General features: G+C 44.3%; 1 protein-coding gene across 1 annotated transcript in view; it reads left to right on the top strand.

The window, feature by feature from the left end:
* Positions 1-1,927: 1,927 nt before the first annotated feature.
* Positions 1,928-18,724, top strand: part of IFT43 (intraflagellar transport 43) — a 46,670-nt gene continuing 29,873 nt past the window's right edge. Inside the window, exons 1-2 of the mRNA XM_036384832.2 lie at positions 1,928-1,994; positions 2,373-2,462. Coding sequence (XP_036240725.1) covers positions 1,941-1,994; positions 2,373-2,462 — 144 coding nt within the window. The 5' untranslated portion in view covers positions 1,928-1,940. The remainder of the gene's footprint in view (positions 1,995-2,372; positions 2,463-18,724) is intronic.

An 18,724-nucleotide genomic window follows, 5' to 3' on the forward strand; every position in this document is an offset into this window, starting at 1 on the left:
TTCCCCAAGTCTTTACATGTTTTCTTTCCTGCACATGGACTTCACCCTCCCTCAACTGGCCTGAGAGTTCTCTCCCTGGGGTAGGCAGCAAGCAGCACAGAGTAGCTTGGGGGAAAATGGGAAGTACAGGTATACTGGCTGGGATGGGGACCCAGGGAAATTGTGAGGAGAAGCTTGGAGGGGGAGGGCAGTTCTACACAAGTAAATGCACTGCTGCTTCCTGATCTGTCTGTCCAGGGTGGCACCTTGTATGGCTCTACCCTGGCTCTGGGAGGATCAACCTGCCAGCTACCTGTGTGGGAGCACAGCTGGCAATGTATTCCTATTTAAGGATTCCTGCCCCAGGGATGCCTTCCTTCTTTAGCAGGCATTGCTCTGGATGCTATCATGCTCCTCTTGGGATGCTCTATTTCTGATCAGAAGGTCAGCTGTAAGTGTATTGTAACCCCAGAGCTACAGTCCCATCTGTCTCCTGGCATCTGTGTAGCTGTGCTGCTGCAGCAGCTGTTTGGAGGAGCTGGGGAGAATTGAGAAATGCAGGGCCATATTCCCATGGGCTTGGTGGTGAAGCATGGAGCTAGGTGCAAACTCCTTCTCTACCTCATGAATGCTTGAATCTGGAATTAAAAGAGAAGAACGAAGTATATGGAAGATCATCATTTCATAAAGCCCAGTGAGCCTGGCTTCAAAAAAGGAAAATCATGTCTCACTTACTGAATTCCTTGAACATGTCAAGATTTGTAAAGGGAGATAATATCTTTTATTAGGCCAATTGATACAGCTGGAAAAAACACACAAGCTTTCAGGCACAGAAACCCTTATTTTATGTTTTCTTTTCCAGCTATATCAGTTAGTCTAATAAAAAGTTATAACCTCTGCCCACAAATCTTATTTCACTTAATCCTTAGATCATCACAGCACAAGTACTTCAACATGTCAGTAGGAATGGAAAAAAGGAGAATTATTTGATACTATTTATTTAGATGACTTAAAGTTCCTCAGCCAAAACATGAGCTTCTACAAAAGCCAAGCAGGTATAGAGGGAAATCTAGTGCCATTAGTAAAAGGTATTCCTAGGAGGCTTAAAAGTTTACTTAGAGAGTCAATTTTCATCATGGCAAAGTGTTAGCAGTGTAGTTTGTGGTGTGGTACAGTTCTCTATTGTAGCAGCAGAAGAAATTATTTAGGCTAATGAGGATAGGTGAAAATTGTGAGGAATGTGAGATAGGAGAAAAAAAAAATATAGGCAAAGGAACAAAGTACTGGAAAACGGAATGTTTGTTAAACATGTGGAGCTAAAACCAGATTTATTTACAATTAATCTGTACATCTGTCTAGCCAAGAAACAGACTGGGGTCGTTTTATACAGCTCAGTGGAAATCTCTGCACAACTCACTTGTGAGAAGCATGTGTGCTATGGTCGTTGTGCTTACATTTGATCCTTGGCACCGCCTCCACCGTGGGCTCTGGGGACCGGCTGCCCCATCTGGAAAGCTGTGTTAGAGAGCCAGGGAGAATTGGGAAGAGCATCAGGAGCCATCAGGAGACTTTGGCTAAAGCCTCTATCATGAGACAGATGTGTAAGGCTAGGATTTATTTGCCTTAGTGGGAACTTAAAAAGTGTCTTCGGCAAAAAGCTGGAGAAGGCAGAGCGTCAGACTGTTCCTGGCCTGCCGCACCGCAAGTGGAACTAGAAAGGGCTAACAGAGTACCCGCATGAGATGCTGCAGCACAGGTGTCCCCCTCAGTCAGGCCAAGGTTTAACAGTTTAACAGTGCTGCGGGGGTGGATGTCTCCGTGGCTGCCAGGCGCCGGGTGCTCGGCCGAGCCCGCGGGGCCGGGTGGCCGGGCGGTGCGGGGCTGCCGGCGGGGCCGTGCCCGCGGTTGCCGGGGCGGCGGGGCGGGCTGTCCGCCGGAAGCACCGGCGGCCGCGGCGGCGGATGGAGGCTGAGCCGGAGCGAGCGGAGGCGCCGCGGAGGGGCGGCGTCGCCGGGGTGAGCGGGCCCGGGGCCGGGGCGGGCCCAGCCTCTCCGAGCGGGGCCCCGGAGCCTTGGACCGCGGCCCGGAGGGGGCGCGGGGCCGGCGGCACGGCTGCCGTGGGGCACCGTGCAGCGGAAGGGCCGGGCCGGGCCGGGCCGGGCCGGGCCGAGCGGCCGGCGGTGGGGCCGAGCAGCGCGGCTGGGCGGGCCGGGAGCGGCGGCGGGGCTCACACCTGCGGCGGGCGAAGCCTCTGCGCTGCGAGGGCACCGCGCCTCGCTGCGGGGCGGGGCGTGGCGGCAGGGCCGTGCCTGGCGTTCCGCTCCCTGCCACGAATCGGCTCTTGTCAGTAACTGTGTGTCCTCTACTCCTTCGTGTTTCCCCCTGCACTACAGGTACTAAAGATGGGCCGTCGAGCCCGCCAGGACCTCTTTGCAGGTGAAAAACTCAGCACGAAGAATTCCCCGTCTGCTTCTCTTGGAGAGGTGGGTGTCCTGCCAGAAGGGCTTATCTGTTGTCCTGCTGTTGTTTCCAGTGGAGAATTATTAATTTCTTCTGAAATTCCTTCCTGCATGGCGTGCTTTGCCCTTTGAATTTTGTCCTTAATTTGGGACTCATGTCACTGCCCTGTCCCTTTCCTGGTGTTGCCCTTTGTATAAGAGTTTCCACACAGGAAACTATTGGACTATGGTTTCTTACATGTCAGGTATGGAGAGTAGTATCATACAGGACTTGGAGCCTCTCCATTCTGTGCATACATATCTTCCTGATATTTTAATCTCTAGATTTAAAATGTGGACAGGCACATACTTTTGTGACCAGTTTTGCCACCATCTACGGTAGCAAGAAGGCAGATAAATAGATGCCTTACTTTTGTGCTTTGCTTTGCTAGAGCCAGAGTACATGTGACATGGTCTCTATCAAGTTTGTGTAGTAATGCTCTTTTTCATTTTCTCTGTGCACGGCTACAAAGGTCGTGCTAGGAGCCAGCTTTGCAGCATCTGAGACTTTTCCTTGTGGCTAATAATGTGCAAACTCAGCTCCCACTTGTCTTTGGAGGAAAACTTTGGTTCAGAGGCTGTTCTATTAGTACATCTTCAAATGGTAGAAGGGGGTCAGGAACCCCTCTTTCTCAGGAGAGTGAGGCAACATCCTCAAGTATTCGGAAATAGATCTGAACTGTTTCAATGGATTTTTTTGCTTAGTGTTGCAGAATGCTGAAATTCTTCCTGGAAGTTTGCTGTTGGATGTTAGCACAGCTCCTCCACAGACACCTCCTGCTAGAAGGAGCAGCTCTCAAGAAATGACATACCAGTTTTGCTCCCTGACACATATCAGATGGAAAAAATGTCATCTGACTTCCACCTTGTCAACAGTGATATTTGTTTAAATGAGGTGATGCTTACTGTTTTGCAATGCCAGTCAATGGTCTCCAACATACCATATTCCTGGCTTCTTTAAACTGGAAATCATTTTGCTCTACTGGCCACCCTGGCACCAACTCTGCTTCAGGCTACTCTGCTCAGAGCCTTAGGACCTTCTGTCTTGGAGTGACTACTCCCTGATTCCCTGTGCAGTGACAAAACTTTCCTATTACACTGAGTAGCAGTGTCCCAGACAACTGTGCCAAAATGATTGTGGGGGGATTTTTCCTTTGAGACCCTGTGATGCTGTTGAAAATAGCACTATTACAGCTTAGCTTACAATAACACCTCATAGAGCAGACTTTTTTTCTGGAGAAAGTATGCTCTTTTCTTTTGGTAGGCATAATGGAGAATCATCTTCCACCTAGGGAATCTCCCCTTGGATATGCTGTAGGCATTCAAGATGGATTCTGTGAGGGAATGTGCAGAAGATGCAATTTAAGAAATAGAAGTAACCATCGACCTCATAGATAAAGAAAGTCTTAGGGGAACCAGCTGATGGTTTAAGGGGGTGTAATCATTAGCTGGCCTCCACATTAGGGTGGCTCACTGTCAGATTGTTCTCTTGTGGTTCTCTTGCTGGAACTGGCCATCCTAGTTCATGGTCTGATTCTCTGGTTTTAAAGAGACCAGGGCACTATGTAGAGGTACAGCTGATGGACTGTAACTTACTGCAGTTTGCTTGGGCTTACTGCTCACATCACAACCATTTCAATAGCTGGGAAGAGATCATAGGGGCTCCAGGATTTGGGCCAGTCCTGAGGAAGACTAAGAAATATTTACAGTGTTCTGTTTGAGAGCAGTGAGCTTTTCAGCAGCAGAAGGGGGAGGACTTACACGTCTTACAACATTCAAATATGTTAGCACTGGATCTTAACCACCAGGAAGAATAGTTTGTGTCAATAGTCTCCCTTCAGACAGGTCTTTGTTGCTAAATGTTTGTGTTAATCAAGAACATTGGAGGTACTGGAAGAAAGACAAAATCCACTGTAAATAATCCTCAGCCTTTTCCTTTGCTCCGAAATTGGAGGCTTTTTATACGTGACCACATTTGTTACCAAAGTGAGTATTTAACAGAACTAATATTGTTTTTTCCTTCACCCTAGATTGGCAATCCACTTTTACTTTTCTGAAAGCTTGGCCTTGGCTTGCTTTTAAGTGGTGGGGTTACAATGGATGTCTCATTCAGCCCATTTTGAAACCTTTATAAGAAATATTCCTAAATGAAATGCAAGATTAAAAAAAAAAAAAACAAACCCAGTCCTTTTCTTTTTTTTTTTTCTGGAACTGGCAGTAGTTCATTAGGCACTATGTAATTAATTTTAGCATAGAAGGTTTTATTCTTATTATTGATTTTGAAGGCAAAGGGGTTTGTCTTAAACCTTTGCCATATTCACACCCTCATATGCATTTCACATTCAGATTAGTGATTTTGCCTTCAGAGCTTCCTCAGAGTTTTAAAACTGGTTTAATTCACCTTGACTCATTTTAATTTTTTTTTAAATTCCATGCCAATCCAACCAGTTTCCACCCATCTCAAATTTCTGGTATGAACATACCATTTGTGCTATTGTTAGGGTCTTTTCATGACACTGAGAAGCATCCAGGAAGTGTTTTCCAGTCAGAGCAGCTTGAAGGAAGCAAAAGGTACCTGTCTATCCATGTTTCAACATCTGGGCTTATTACAAGGAAATTCACTTAGAGGGTGGACAATTATTGTAATTAAAAAGATCTTTGTTTTGAAGTCAACAGGCAAATCATTTGACTTGGAGCATAGATCTTATCAGATTACTGCTGATCTCTGCTTGGCCTGGGCTCTCTCTCCCAAAAGACAGTGCAAATTGTGTGTTGCTGTATACAACAAATGTGTGTTAAAACCTCCTTCCCCAGGGCATAGTTGCAATGTCTTATGCCTTGTAGCCTAATCTACTTCCCCCAAGCTCTATGAAAACACTATGATATCTTAGTATTTTTTCAGTACCTGTTGTGTGTATATCTCTCCCACAAGAATATTCTTAACTTCAGCAGCAAATCTCTAATTCCTCTGCCCAAATCTCTACTTCATAATTCCCATTCTGTGTGGAAGTACCTGCATTATCATCAAATGTAGACCTCCTCAAGGGGCTCATGAAAGGTCACAAAGCTCAGACTCTGCCCATGTGACATGTAGAGCATTCCTGCCTTTTCAGAAGTACAAGTACTAACAAACAACACTGCAGCTACGTGTTATTTCACCAGGCAAGATGGAACATGATTATTTGCTGTAATTGGTGCAGTTGGCAGCCTCCTGCAGCAAAGGCTGTGTGCGTTCCTGCCCTCAGAACTCCTTGGCAATTCAGCAGGCACTTCTTGGGCACCCAGGGGAATATGCTGTAAGTGGGAATTCCTAGAGATAAATCTGCTTGCTGCATGCCAGAACAACACATTTCAAACATTCATTTCAGAGGGGTAATGTATCTTTTTCCATTGAGAGGCCTTTCCCATCCCCTGGCTTGATGTGGTACATTTACTCATCTTGATGCTATCAGGTTTCTGACAGTATGGGAGAAAGTCAAGCTAGTTATTTTATTTGTATAATGAGATGGACAGATCATGCAATGAGATCTGTTGAAGATCTTTTCTATCCCATCCTAACAGGACTTCTGGACACTTTTACAGAATTAAAATCGAACCTTTTTCCTGGCTCTAACATCACTGCATCCAACAGCCTTCTGAATGCTGGCTTGATGACATCCATCAGAAGAAGTTGTTTGGCCAGGTTTGGAGCTCTTGATGAGATTGATTTGGAAAGCTGAGTGGAAAAGCCTTTTAAAAAAATGTATCAGCAGATTTTTCCTTTCCTGTTTCTTCTCTCAACAAGAGTGAGCTATTTGCTGTCCTGTAAGAAATCTGTACGCAAAACAATTTTAATGTTATCCTACTTCCACGGTCTATTTTCTCTTTATCCTACAGTGATGTGATTCCCATGCGACCTTGCTCAAGAGTTCCCTGGTTTCTGCCTCTTGCAGTCTCAGTATGATTTTGCCAGCATGTCTCTGGCAGCACTCTGTAGATCCTTTGAATGGAGACTGCTTTACTAGGCAATGGTCAGCCTAAAGGATGAAGGTTTTCCCTATTTTCAAAATATTTCCACACAGGTAGGACAAAATTACTTTATATCAGGGTTTGCCCAAAAATCAAGTTCTCTGCTGGTTGTCTCTGTCACATTTCACCACAGCCTGGGGAAAGGCTCTGTGGTTTCTCTTCTGAAAATATGTTCTCTTGTTGTCCTAGCTGGTATTTGTAAGCTTGCTTATTTAATTGTGGTCCTTGGGTGGTAGTTAGAAAGCAAGTAAGAATTGCTGAGGGTGAAACACACGTGAAAAATTGCTCCAAGTGATTATTTAAATACTTTTCCAACATGTGTTGCCCAGCTGGATTTTCTTCCATGCTAGTGCAAGTCTTGTACCACTTGGGCTCTGTACATCCAGAGAAGCTTAGGTCATGTTGGACCCCACAGAAGCCTTTCTGCTTTTGGTTGTGGGAAGAAGCAGGCTGACAGATACATGCTTCCAACAGATTTTTACCAGTTGGGCAAACCTGATTTCATTTGTGCTGCTCATTGGTAAGGACACCTTTGTACCCCAGCTGCTCTAACCTGCATGTAGCCCCCCTCTGCTCTTACTGTAGTAAGATGATAAGACCAGATGACAGCAAAGACACAAAATGAACTCAGATACCAAACCACTTCCACGAGAGATATGTGCAATTTATTAATCACATGGATTCCATGTTCCACAGGAGAGATGATTTAGTCCAGAACAAAAGTCAGGTGTGTTAGTGGAGTGTTTCCAGCCATCCAATGCATACTCCTGGTGTAGGGTCATAGATCAATCTAGGATATTCTAAATTCTCCTCCTGAGTGCTTCTGAACACTGTGATTTCTAGAATAGCACAGAGATTATTGGATTCTTGATTACCTCTTTGCATTTGGTGCTTAATAGCTCTGGTTGCTGCAACTGCTGGTGCTGAGTCTGCTCATCTAAAAGGTTCTCAACCAGTTTGCAACTTTCAGAGTGATTAACAGGCTGGTTTTTTGAGTTCCTTATCTATATAACCAAGCTGCTCCCTTATAGTTTTAGCTTTAGATCATCTGGTGAAGCTAACACGTGTAGGGGGATAGAATATAAGAAAATAAAGGTAGTATAGTGTTGTAGTGCATTTTTATACGTTGTAATACTTTGACGTAGTTTTGTTTTGTATCCCCTTTTTTTTTCCCAAATGGTTTATCCCAGACTGTACCCCCCTCCCTTTACCTGTGTTATCCCTCTCCCGGGATGAGATCATCCCCAAACCCCCACCCTGGCTCTCTGTCAATCACTCAGCATCCCATCCCCTCCATCTAGAAGTTTTGGTCCAGGTCGTCGAGTGATTAGCCAGAGGCCAGGGGACAGCCCCCCAAGCCTTGCCCCATACGCTGTCCTAAATGTCTATCCCTCAGCATCCATCCCTTAGGGTCACTCATTGGTTGGTAAAATGTTATCTACTTTTGGTTTCCACCTCCCTTTAAATGTGACCTTGGAGATCTCCCGGGGCTCTCGGCAGGAGGCCCCTGAGGTGCAGGAGCTCCTTTGGGACTCCTAGAATAAAACCTTGGATTAACCCCTGCTAAGAGCCAGGCCTTTCTCTTCTACCGATATCTCTGGTGTCTCTTCTGCTGCAAAGGCGGCCAGCCTAGGTGCCCTCAGCACCCTCGGGGCACAGAGAGTGTCTCCCCGCTGTCGGCTGTGTCGGGGCTGCCCCCCAGTGTCTGCTGACTCAGGACTGGCCCAGGGCTCCTGAGAGGCTTGCAAAGGGACAGAGACAGTATAGAAAGTAATCTTACCCCTAAGGAGTTGCAGCTGAGCCAATTATTAGCAATTAGGAACAGGCCTGACTTTGACAGGCCACAGCTGTAACCAGTGAGAAAAAGAGTACTATAAAAGAGTGGGTTGGTTGATTAAGAGGGAAACTGGAGTCAGTTGGCTACTATGAGAAGAAGGAAGAGTCAGTGCTTAGAGGAGCTGCCCATGGGAAGCATCAAGGAGGTACGGAACTCTTGCAATAAGGAGACAACAATATGGAACCTTTGCAATATAATGATAATGTAATGGTGACCCCGACGTGATTTGGGAAAAAGGAATTAAGTATCAACCAACATGATCCCGTGGTGATTTAGGAAAGAAGACTTAAACATTATGCAGCGTGATCCCATGGTGATCCGGGTAGAAAACTGTATGAGGAAAAGCAACAAAACTGAAAGAGGAAGGAGAGAATTTACTAAAGCAACTGTAAGAACTGGAAAAAGAGTAGTTCTATTATTCAGTACAATGTGTCTATTGATTGGTGAAATATATCAATTGCAGCTGTTAATGTTTGTTAAACAGGAGTAAAGAGATTTTGAAGATAAGTACTTCGTAAACTGAGAAAAGCTGCAAAACTGAACCAACACTCAGAAATATATATATATTTGTACTATAATATGTTGTCTGAACATTTGTATAACTATTAGTTCTGAATGAAATATATGAATGTGTCATAATGTTAATTTATTTGAACATGTCCTTCTCGAAATGCTGTAACTCTGTAATTAAAAGAAAAAGGGGGAATTGTAGGGGAATAGAATATAAGAAAATAAAGGTAGTATAGAAGGTAATCTTACCCCTAAGGAGTTGCAGCTGAGCCAATTATTAGAGATTAGGAACAGGCCACAGCTGTAGCCAATGAGAAGAAGAGTGCTATAAAAGAGTGGGTTGATTGAAAGGGGAACTGGAGTCAGTTGGCTACTGTGAAAAAAAGGAAGAGTCAGTGCTTAGAGGAGATGCCCATGAGAAACATCAAGGAGGTATGAAACTCTTGCAATAAGGAGACAACAATATGGAACACTTGTAATGACAACAAACATGGATGGCAGCTATGCCTATTTTACACTAACTGCTACAGCCTGTGCTCTCAGGGGAGAATCTGAGGTTGCCTTGAGAAACAGTAGCTTCTGAAAAAAGGGCTGTAGCCTGCTACAGTGTATAACCCTTAGTATGACTGGTCTACCTTCAATTCTGGTCCCTGGCATGGCTGTAGTGACTCTCCACATGAATCTTTCTAGGATCCTACACAACTGAATAATTTGAGTTTTATCATGCTATAGGGAGAATGAACTAAGTCTGTTCTCTTCTTGCTCATGTTTGGGTTTTGTTTTTTTTTTGTTTTTTTTTTAAGTATCACAGTTGGCATCTGCATAAATGGCTGGATATAAAATGTTATAATGTAGGATCAACTTTGTGGTTTGCTCAAGTGAATAAAGTTGCAAAGCACATGCTGCAGGACAGTCATAAATGTCAGTCTTCAAGCTGTTTTGTGTAGGCTTCCATAGTGCTTCCTTTTAACTTCTTTCTCTCTTTTTCCCTCCTGACCCTTCAAGGATGAAGACCATCAGGAAAAGGTTGACCATGTAAGACTAGAGGCTTTCTAGGTAGATGCTGGCTCCTCTGAAGGGGACTAGTAGGATTAACCTATTATGTGTCTGGAGACTACCTTAAGAGGGTACTCTAGTACTGGAGAATAATATAAAGTTTGCTTTGGATGCAGTGCCTTTCCTGCATCCTCTGTTTCTGTTGCTGACAGATTTTTAATTATCTTTGAAATAGCTGCTCTTATCAGCTGCTGCATCTTGTTTTGAGGCTACAGATGTATATGTGGCCACTGAAAAGATACTCTATTTTCATTTAAAAGTCAGGACAGCAATTAGCTAATAGAGTACAAAGCCTGACTTAACCTAGATTGCTGTCCAGTATGGTTAGTTTGCTCTTATAGCATGAAAACTTCTCTTTAGGGATGATGAAGTCTTGCTAGTGCCCCAGAGGAGAAGGCCAGGCAGGAGTAACAAGGACATGTGCCTTTAGATTTTCTATGTGTCTTTTCTTTTTATTGCACCAGCACTGAATGCCAGAATCAATAATAATGTCATAGTGCTTCTTCCCAGGCTCCTGTTAACACACAGAGAAGGAATACACATATCCTTTTTTGATCCTGCACCAAAGCTAAAATGTGCCTTAGCATTAATTTAGCATTAGAAGCCAGGATAGTGCCATTCAGAACAACCTGAGAAGTTCTACCTGTTTCTGTTGAAGCCTCTGGGCTAATTGCCTTGCACTCTTCCTAACCATGGAATTGGTGTTGCCCAATTTTTCCTGCCTAGAGTTGCTCTGTTAGATAATTAAAACACCCTCTCCTGTGCTCTTAATTCCTTCTGCTGAAGGACCACTCCAGTACTGGTAGCACAGTAGATTAATCTGTGAAATTTAAAGCCCAGAAAAGAAACCCCTATCACCCATCTCATTAATTCTGGCCTCAGAAGGGTATGCTCATCACAAGGAGTCAAGACTATTCAGATTAGCTCAGTTTTCTCTTGGTAGTGCAAGAGATGATATTGTAAAAAAGATCCACTGGGTTTATTTGGCAGTGATGGATGGTTCAGGACTATGCCCAGAGCACTTTTCCATTTATCAGGCAAAGAGACCTCCCAGTGATGGGTATAGTTTTGGGGACTGGTTGCCTAATAGAAATTTTTACTGATAATTGATCTAATCTTCCCTGCCCCCCGCCTCGCTGGAACCAGTCCTTACAGTCATTTCACTGGAACTAATTCCACCTCCATACAGTGCCCTAAATGATTGATTCCCAAGGTCTGCTGTTGAGTGCTGACTGGTCACATGCCACAGGCGCCTTCTTGCTTCTGGCTGCTAAATTTCATTAAAATAACTTTACTGATGTGACTCTTCCACATGAGCAATTGTTGCTTCAGGGATGTTATGCAATGGTGCCTGGCAAGGAGATTTTACTTAGTATGAGGGGTCCCTGCTTTGAAAACTGTTTTGTTTGGCTAATTCCTGTGTCCTTTATTCAAGCTTGTGCTCTTAAGTATGACAGTCACACTTTATAGTATTTTTCCATTTGAAAAAGTCTATAAATGGTATAAAATGGCTAACTGAGTGTTCAGAAATCTGAGTGATCAGTAAGCTGCTTGTACCTTACAGTACAGTATGCTTGCAGACTTCTGTTAATTGTATCATAAGTCTCTTCCAAATCAACTGTCAGTGGAACTTCATGTTATAAAGTGTGATTCAAATCTTGTTTCACTATATTCCTCCCTTAGTCATTGCCTGGCCAATCTGAAATACTTGGCTTCTTGAATCATTTGTCCGAAGTTGGCTCCTTCGTCCCCCGGATGGCTCATATAGCCTTTCTCTGAACTCCCTTTGGGCTTTGCTGAGTGTTACAATCTGAACTCTTCCTGGATTTGGTCCCTCTCCTCTTGCTGTGCTGAAGATAACTCTGTAGCTGCTTGAATACTAACAAACAACCTCATCAGGGTTGTCGATGTGAACGTACCTGCTGAAGTCCTGCCCTCCAGCCATCTGCCTGCTCTGAAACTTGTTTTGCATCCTTTGTTAAACCACTCATCTTGCATCTGAATTTTTGCCAGTTGAATCACTCATTTGGCATCACCTTCCAAGACTGCCTGGGATATTTAGCCAAAGGCTGTGAAGCTAATCAATGGTATAATAAAGGGTGTATCCTAATATTTCAGTTAATTTGCAGAGGCAGAATAAGCAGGAGTATGAATGTGGTTGTTAGCCAAGATTTTGCTAGGTTCTTTTGTGGCTTTGCCATAGATTTTCTTTGGGACCTTGAAGTCCTTCCACTAGTTTTCTTTAGTCCCTATCTAAAAGCAAAGCTAGATCTTTATGCAAAAGCACTGTGGGTATTCCCTGAATAGACCCACAGGGGGATTTAGATGCCTTATCCTCATAACAAAATCCATATCCTGCACTGGATGCCTTCATAGTACATAGATAATATCAGGATAGGCTGGTGGATCTGTTTGGATGGTAAAGAGTAGCTGAGAATGGCAGTGTGTCTGAAACCCTGTCCTTCTGTGGAGTTCTGGCCCCATTCTGTGAGCTCTGGGGGTGCATGTCCTTGCACTATCAGTGAGGGACCCTGATCCCCATCCTGTGTTTTCTAGCCTTTGGAAGTAGAGCAGGGCTTTTCCTTGCCTTCAGGGACCTCCAATTCCTGAGTAAGCAGATGTTCATTTCAGTGTTGAAACCTCATGCTTTAGATGTAGAGGTTAAACTGGCCATCTCCTTTCGAAGCTGGAAAACACTGATTTTATTGTCCTCTTTCGTCTCTGAGAAAGATGTAGCAAGTAATGTTTACCACCTCCGTGGGGAATATTATATATCATGACAAGTCTATGAGCTGTTCTGTGTCTGAGAAGGCTCTCAGTCCTTTCTCCTGAAGCTGCTCTGCTTTGCAAATGGAACCAAAAGAATTTTGGTACTATAGGGAAGGACTTTTTAACTGAAGGCAACAACATTTGAGTGGGAGGACATCAGTTCCAATGGGTCCCTTGGGGACCTCATCCTCTAGTTGTGCTTTGGTAGATGTGCCATAGGTAGTCTCGAGGTCCTTCACAGACTAAAAACAGGGACAGCACCTGATTTCTGACCCTTATACAGGTGAATGCTGCCTCTGTGGCTCTATATCACTCAGTGTTTGAGTGACAACATGCTTTAAGGCAACAAATGGAAAGAGAATTTGAAGATCTGACCTTTCCAGAGAGGGCATCAAAGTCCTTTTGTAGTTCTAGTTGCCAGTGCTTCTGAAACATTTGGGTGGAAAAATAGGCTGTTGCTTTTTAGATGAAGTCAACATGCCAGGAGCAATTGTTTTCATTAAATGTTTGTTGGGAGAACAACTATAAAAAGAAGGTAAGTACCTGAAATATAAAGCCAGTTATGTTCTTAAATTGCTAGGTCACCCAATTGGGTGAGGTTGAGTGAGTGTATTTGCATTCTAAAATACAGTGCAGAATGATGTGGAGATCCCCTGGTGAGAAGCAAGCTGCACTCTACTTGGGGAGGTACTAGCTTTGTTACCAGAAGTACCTAAAACAAGACAATTTCCAGACTTGGGCTGACTCATGAGGATCCTTGTGGATGCTTGCAGGTGTGTCTGCACCTGTGGTGTAGACATGGCCTGGGGCTTGATGTGATCAGGGCCTTTAATCAGAGCGGTATTTTCCTGACCCAGTTCTTACCCTTGCACAGTGGTTGGCACCCAGCTCCAAACTCTCATTCCATTGTCTGGTCTGGTCTGGATCTGTGCAGCAGCCACCCCCCAGGTGCTCTCCCCTACGTTCCCTGAAACTAAAACATCCAAGTGAGGAACCCAGCACCAGCTGTACTCAGCTGAGTGTTGATCAGGGGACCTTAGTTGTGTAAAAATAATCACAATGGTTTGGGCACTATCCTTCCACTCTGGTTTAGAGAGTTCATGACCTAGGAAGTCATAATTGTAATGCAGTCTACAGTCATTTCTATATCTACAATTTGCACTGCAATAAGATCTAGAGAGTGTTGGTGTATGGCTGGAACAAAAATTTCCTATTCCCAAAGACCTTACAGTCTTACTGCAATATTTTTCTCTAGCATCCTGTTCTCCCCTGTGATCTTCAGCTTGCAGAGGAGCCTTCAGCAGGGGTAGCAGCATTTTGTATATGGCATGTTGCCAGGGTTTTGCTTTCTTAGGCATGCAGTTGGGAGTAGGGTGAACTGGCAGTAGATAGCTCTTGAAGCAATTGGCATTTTTTGAGAACCTGGGAGGGTTCTCTGAGGCAGAATTTCCCATAGCTATTGCACACTGTGAATGCCCTCCCATTTACGTGGTCCTGGGCTGAGCTGCATTTGTCCCTCCATGTCGCAGAGTTTCTGTCATGTGTTGTGATTCTTGCGTTATTCTAGTAAATACTCCCCACTGAAAGGATCCAGCATCCAAGGAAGCACTGGGTTTTTTACCTGCTTCCATTTTACAGGATTTGCATCTTTTTTTTTTTTTTTTTTTCCCCCAGAGGTCTTCTGGTTGCGTGTAGAAGTGCTGGAGTCCCAGACTGTTCCTGGGGACCTCTCATCTGGAAGTTGGCCAGATTCTCCAGGAGGAATCTCAAAAATGCAGCTGAACTTTTGTTCCCTAATTAGGCCAACTTCCCCAGTGTGAGCCCTTGCACTGCACGGCCTGGAGCTCCTCAAGGCCTTGTGCAGCCTCTGTCCCGTGCACCCCGACTGGCTGACCGGCAGGGCAGTTATTTTCATCTTTCTGAGCTTATCTCCTTGCCTTTTGATGACATCTTCTGAAATAGCATTTCTGGTCAGCCATGTTTCCCAGCCTTTCCAGTAGTATCCTGCCTGCTTGTCTACCTTGAAGTGGATTAGGGACAATCTCATTGAAAATAATTTTATTAAAAGCTTTTCCTTTTCCACACATTTATTTCATACTTTGAGTGCTTGTGGACCTACATCAAGGCAACAAAAGAACTGTTGGAGGTGGGAAGGTGGATGGGAAAATGTCTGACCCTAAGTAGCATAAAGTGATAGCAAATTGAGAAATGTTCATGCTTAGGAGGGCTGGAGAGGCACTTCCCTATGACTATGGATTGTGAGAGGATTCTACCTGGTGACCCCTTGTTCAGAGAATCAAATTGTTGTGTGCTGATTCACTATTTTCCTGCAGGGAAGAGCAGTAATTCCTCAGACAGGTTAAGGTGCCAAATGCTGCAAAGGTGACAGCTTTCCTCACGGGTGCATGTCAGCTGACAAATAGCTGGCCACTGTTTTGGGAAAGCAATTCTGGTAGCTGGTTAACAATATGAACTGCTCCTTTACCTGTGATAGATGGCAGAGAATATTTGAAGGCCCTCAAGAGCTTCTGTTTCAATAACACTTTCCCTAGTAAAGGAAAGCCAGTGACTGTGAAAAGAGGGGCAGTTTGTGGACGAAATACAAATCCAGTATTTTCTGCCCAGTATTTAAGACATGCAGAAGTCCTTGGAAGGTATTCATTAAAATCAGAGGCACTATTTGAACCGTCTATGGACATGATAAACAGAGCCAGCAGAGATGGGTTCTTTGCAAAAAGCCGAGGCTTGCATAGATCTTGGAATTGATGTGTTTTTGATATCATATATGCTCTGAGATCAGTATAGATGATTTTATGTGGCTGTTTAGGAGCAGTGGGGCTATTTGACTTACAGTTCCTTAAATGGCAGCAATCAAAACTAATTCATCAGGCCTGGTTGTGGAGATTTGCTTTTCTTCAGTCAAGGGAGCCTCTGGCATCTTGCTGGAGAGGCGAATCCTTGATACTGCCTGTACTTGTTTCTTTCCACTTCTTGGTCAATATTGGATAAAAACAAGACACCTACATACTGTGTAAAATCTCACAGTGTTTGTATATTGGAAAAACATAGATCCTACATATTTTAGGGGAAATATGACATAATAGAAGAATTGTGTGTCCTCTGTTGTGTGCTCTCAATGTCATTTGAGTCCCTGCATCCCTGCACAGAGTGCTCAGTGTTCCAAAGGAGTTGTCATGTTGATGAAGGTAAATTAATCCATATTTCCAGACCCACCTGAGAATCTGAGGGACTTAACATGCCCATAATCTGCCTCTGTTGTGGTTGGTCCTAAAAGAAACTTTGCTGGACCTTCAGGATTCAGAGATACACAGGATAGTTTCTTCCATGAGGGAAGCAGCATCCAACTGGCGCCTTCAGAACTGTAGACGTGATCTGACAAGTAGCCTGGAAATTTCTGCTTTAATGGGAAAGTCAGATTAGAATTCTGCATCTGTCTGATAAGAAAGGGCCTGAAAAACAATAAAGAAGAAGGTAGAGTTTCTACTTTGATGCAGGAGAGATGGAATTCAGGCCAGTCATTTTTTCCAAGGGAGAGATAAAATACTGCTTATGGATGTATCAAAGTGTTGGTATGGAAGGTGGCCTAAGAAGTACTGGAAAAATGCCTGAGCTAAATTTCTGAGGAAAAAAAAAAAAAACAACCCACAAACAACAAAACAAAAAACTTGGACCATGGCTGTTTTCCTTGGGAAAGGGACAATCTGCAGAAACTCAAGTAGAGGAGATCTTCTGGAGATAAATAATGGACAAAACTGAAGTGGAAAGGAGAATTCCAGCAAGTAAGTGATTAGCTGATGCTGTGAAAGAGACTGAGCAGCAAGGGCTGAGAGACAACACAGTTGTCAGGAGCTGGTGGAATCTGTGTTTTGAGCACTAGACTCTTTGGATGTATAGCTTTGCATTTGGGAACATACATATAAGTCTTGCCTAAGGTATAACAGTAGGTACCAACAAGTTCTAATCATTTAAAGCCCCCAGTCTTTTTCACCAAAAAGGTACATTAAAAAGCACATTTGCTGCATTACAGAAGGACAGTGTACTCTATTTCTGCTCTGATCCCTCTGGGGTTGACATTTGTCCCATTTTCTGTCTCAAGCTCTTGCTTGCAGCTGCAAAGTCCCTACCTGTCACCATATTATGGTAAAGCACAACATTGCATTGTCAATTGTAAATTATGCTAAGATTTTGGAACTGTGAAAGTATATGAAGGTAAGTTTATTTACTTGACAAAAGTGTATGTGGCATGTGACCTTATTGCAGCACTTTCCAGGCAGCTAACAAAGAAGAGCTATTTCTCCTCAGCTGACAGTTAACATTGCCTTTCCTGTTGCTAGTGTTCCTGTAGGCAATTCAGAAAGAATTACTTGATTTTTTGCAAGAGGAATAAAAGACCTGTAGGTGTATGTGAGGTGTTTTTCAGGATCTGACAGACATTCAGGGTTGCCTGGTGTGTATGATCAATGAGAACACAGTATAACATTGGCAAGACATTGGAATCAAACCCCTAGATGCCCTGGAGTCATGCCTTGTGCAAAGACTGGGCCAGACATTGTCATCACCCTCTGATCTGGTGTGCCCCACTTGAGTTATCTTTGATCTGAAGGCTAGTTTTGATGATGAGTAAGTTAAATTGCAGGGACATTGATATGCCCTGGACATGCTGCATTTTCCCTCAGCCTTATGGCCCAAGTTCTTTGTTGTCATTTTTGTATCCCCATGCACCTTTGTGAGGAGTTGTGAGGCTCCTCACAACTGTGTGTTGGAAACAGGCTTGCTGGCTATCAGAGGGATAGTGTAAGGGGAAAGGGGGTTATTTGCATGGGAAGCATCTGTGTGGGATTGAGTGTGGTTTTGGGTTAGGGGTATATGTAATGGGAATAAGAATGTTTATGTGGGCATGCACGCCCATATGTGGTGTGTGTTCCCGCTTTTTCTTGGGCTCTGGGTGTGTCCAGATCAACTGAATTCAAAATGCTCCTTTTTTGGCACTGTAGCCTCTTCTCTGGTTTGGCATCTTAAGAATCTGGGGGAATCATTTAAAGATCAGAAAACTCCATTCACTTGGGCCCCTGAAGGCTTCACATTCTGTGACATGGTCATTCCAGTCGACTGAGCTCTGTCCCCCACGGATGAGCCCATATAAGGAGGCTGTTTCCTGCGTTTCACGCTCCCTGCCTGTCCCTCTGCCCTCCTGTGCTCCCTTTGCCGAAGAAAGTTGGTATTTTGGGACTGCAGCTCCTGCCTCATTCCTGCTCCCTGTTTATTTTTGGAGGATGACTATTTTTGCTCCTATCAGAGAGCTATGCAGGGTCATACCCCCTCCCTGCAGCAGGCAGAGGCTGCCCCTGGCAGGGTCTCTTAATTTCCCACACTCACAAACAATGCTTCTACTTCAAGAAATAAACATGTGAGACCCCTACCATCAGGGGTTAGCGCGACCCTGTCCTCATCTGTGGCAAGAGGTGATTTGGCTTTGGCTCAGGGTTGACCCCACCACACATGCAAGGTCCTCTCTGCAGTCAAAACTCCTTGGGAGTCATCCCACTCATTCACTTCCTTAATAAAAGCTGTGGGAGCCACCTGTGCCCCCACCATTCCTTTGCAGTTAGCAGTTTTTCTCTGTTTTGGGACATCTTTCATGCAATTGCTCTTTCTCACAGTGGTCCATTCACAGGTCCCTGTAGTCCATCTTCCCTCACTGGGCACCATCAATTGGGAGCTATTGCCTCACCTTGCCTCTGCTTTCATCATTGCCTGCCATGCAGAACACTGAAGGCAGTGCTGTACAAAGTGCCTCAGGCTGGGGGAACCAAGCCCAAATCTGTAAATGGCAATGGGCAGCTTCCAGATGGTGGGGATTCATGGCCCCCATTTGACAATTCCATCATAAGCCCCAAGCTGAATTCCCATTTTCTCTTGCCATGTGGCAGAGTGCCACACAAGACAATGCAAGAAAATAGTAGGGAATGTCTTTAAGCTCCAGATGATCTTCCCCTTTGGATTTCAGTGGTGGGATTCATCCCAACTAACTTTGGAAGAGTTTGGG

The sequence above is a fragment of the Molothrus ater genome, chromosome 6 (genome assembly GCF_012460135.2).
Source record: "Molothrus ater isolate BHLD 08-10-18 breed brown headed cowbird chromosome 6, BPBGC_Mater_1.1, whole genome shotgun sequence".
Lineage (NCBI taxonomy): Eukaryota > Metazoa > Chordata > Aves > Passeriformes > Icteridae > Molothrus > Molothrus ater.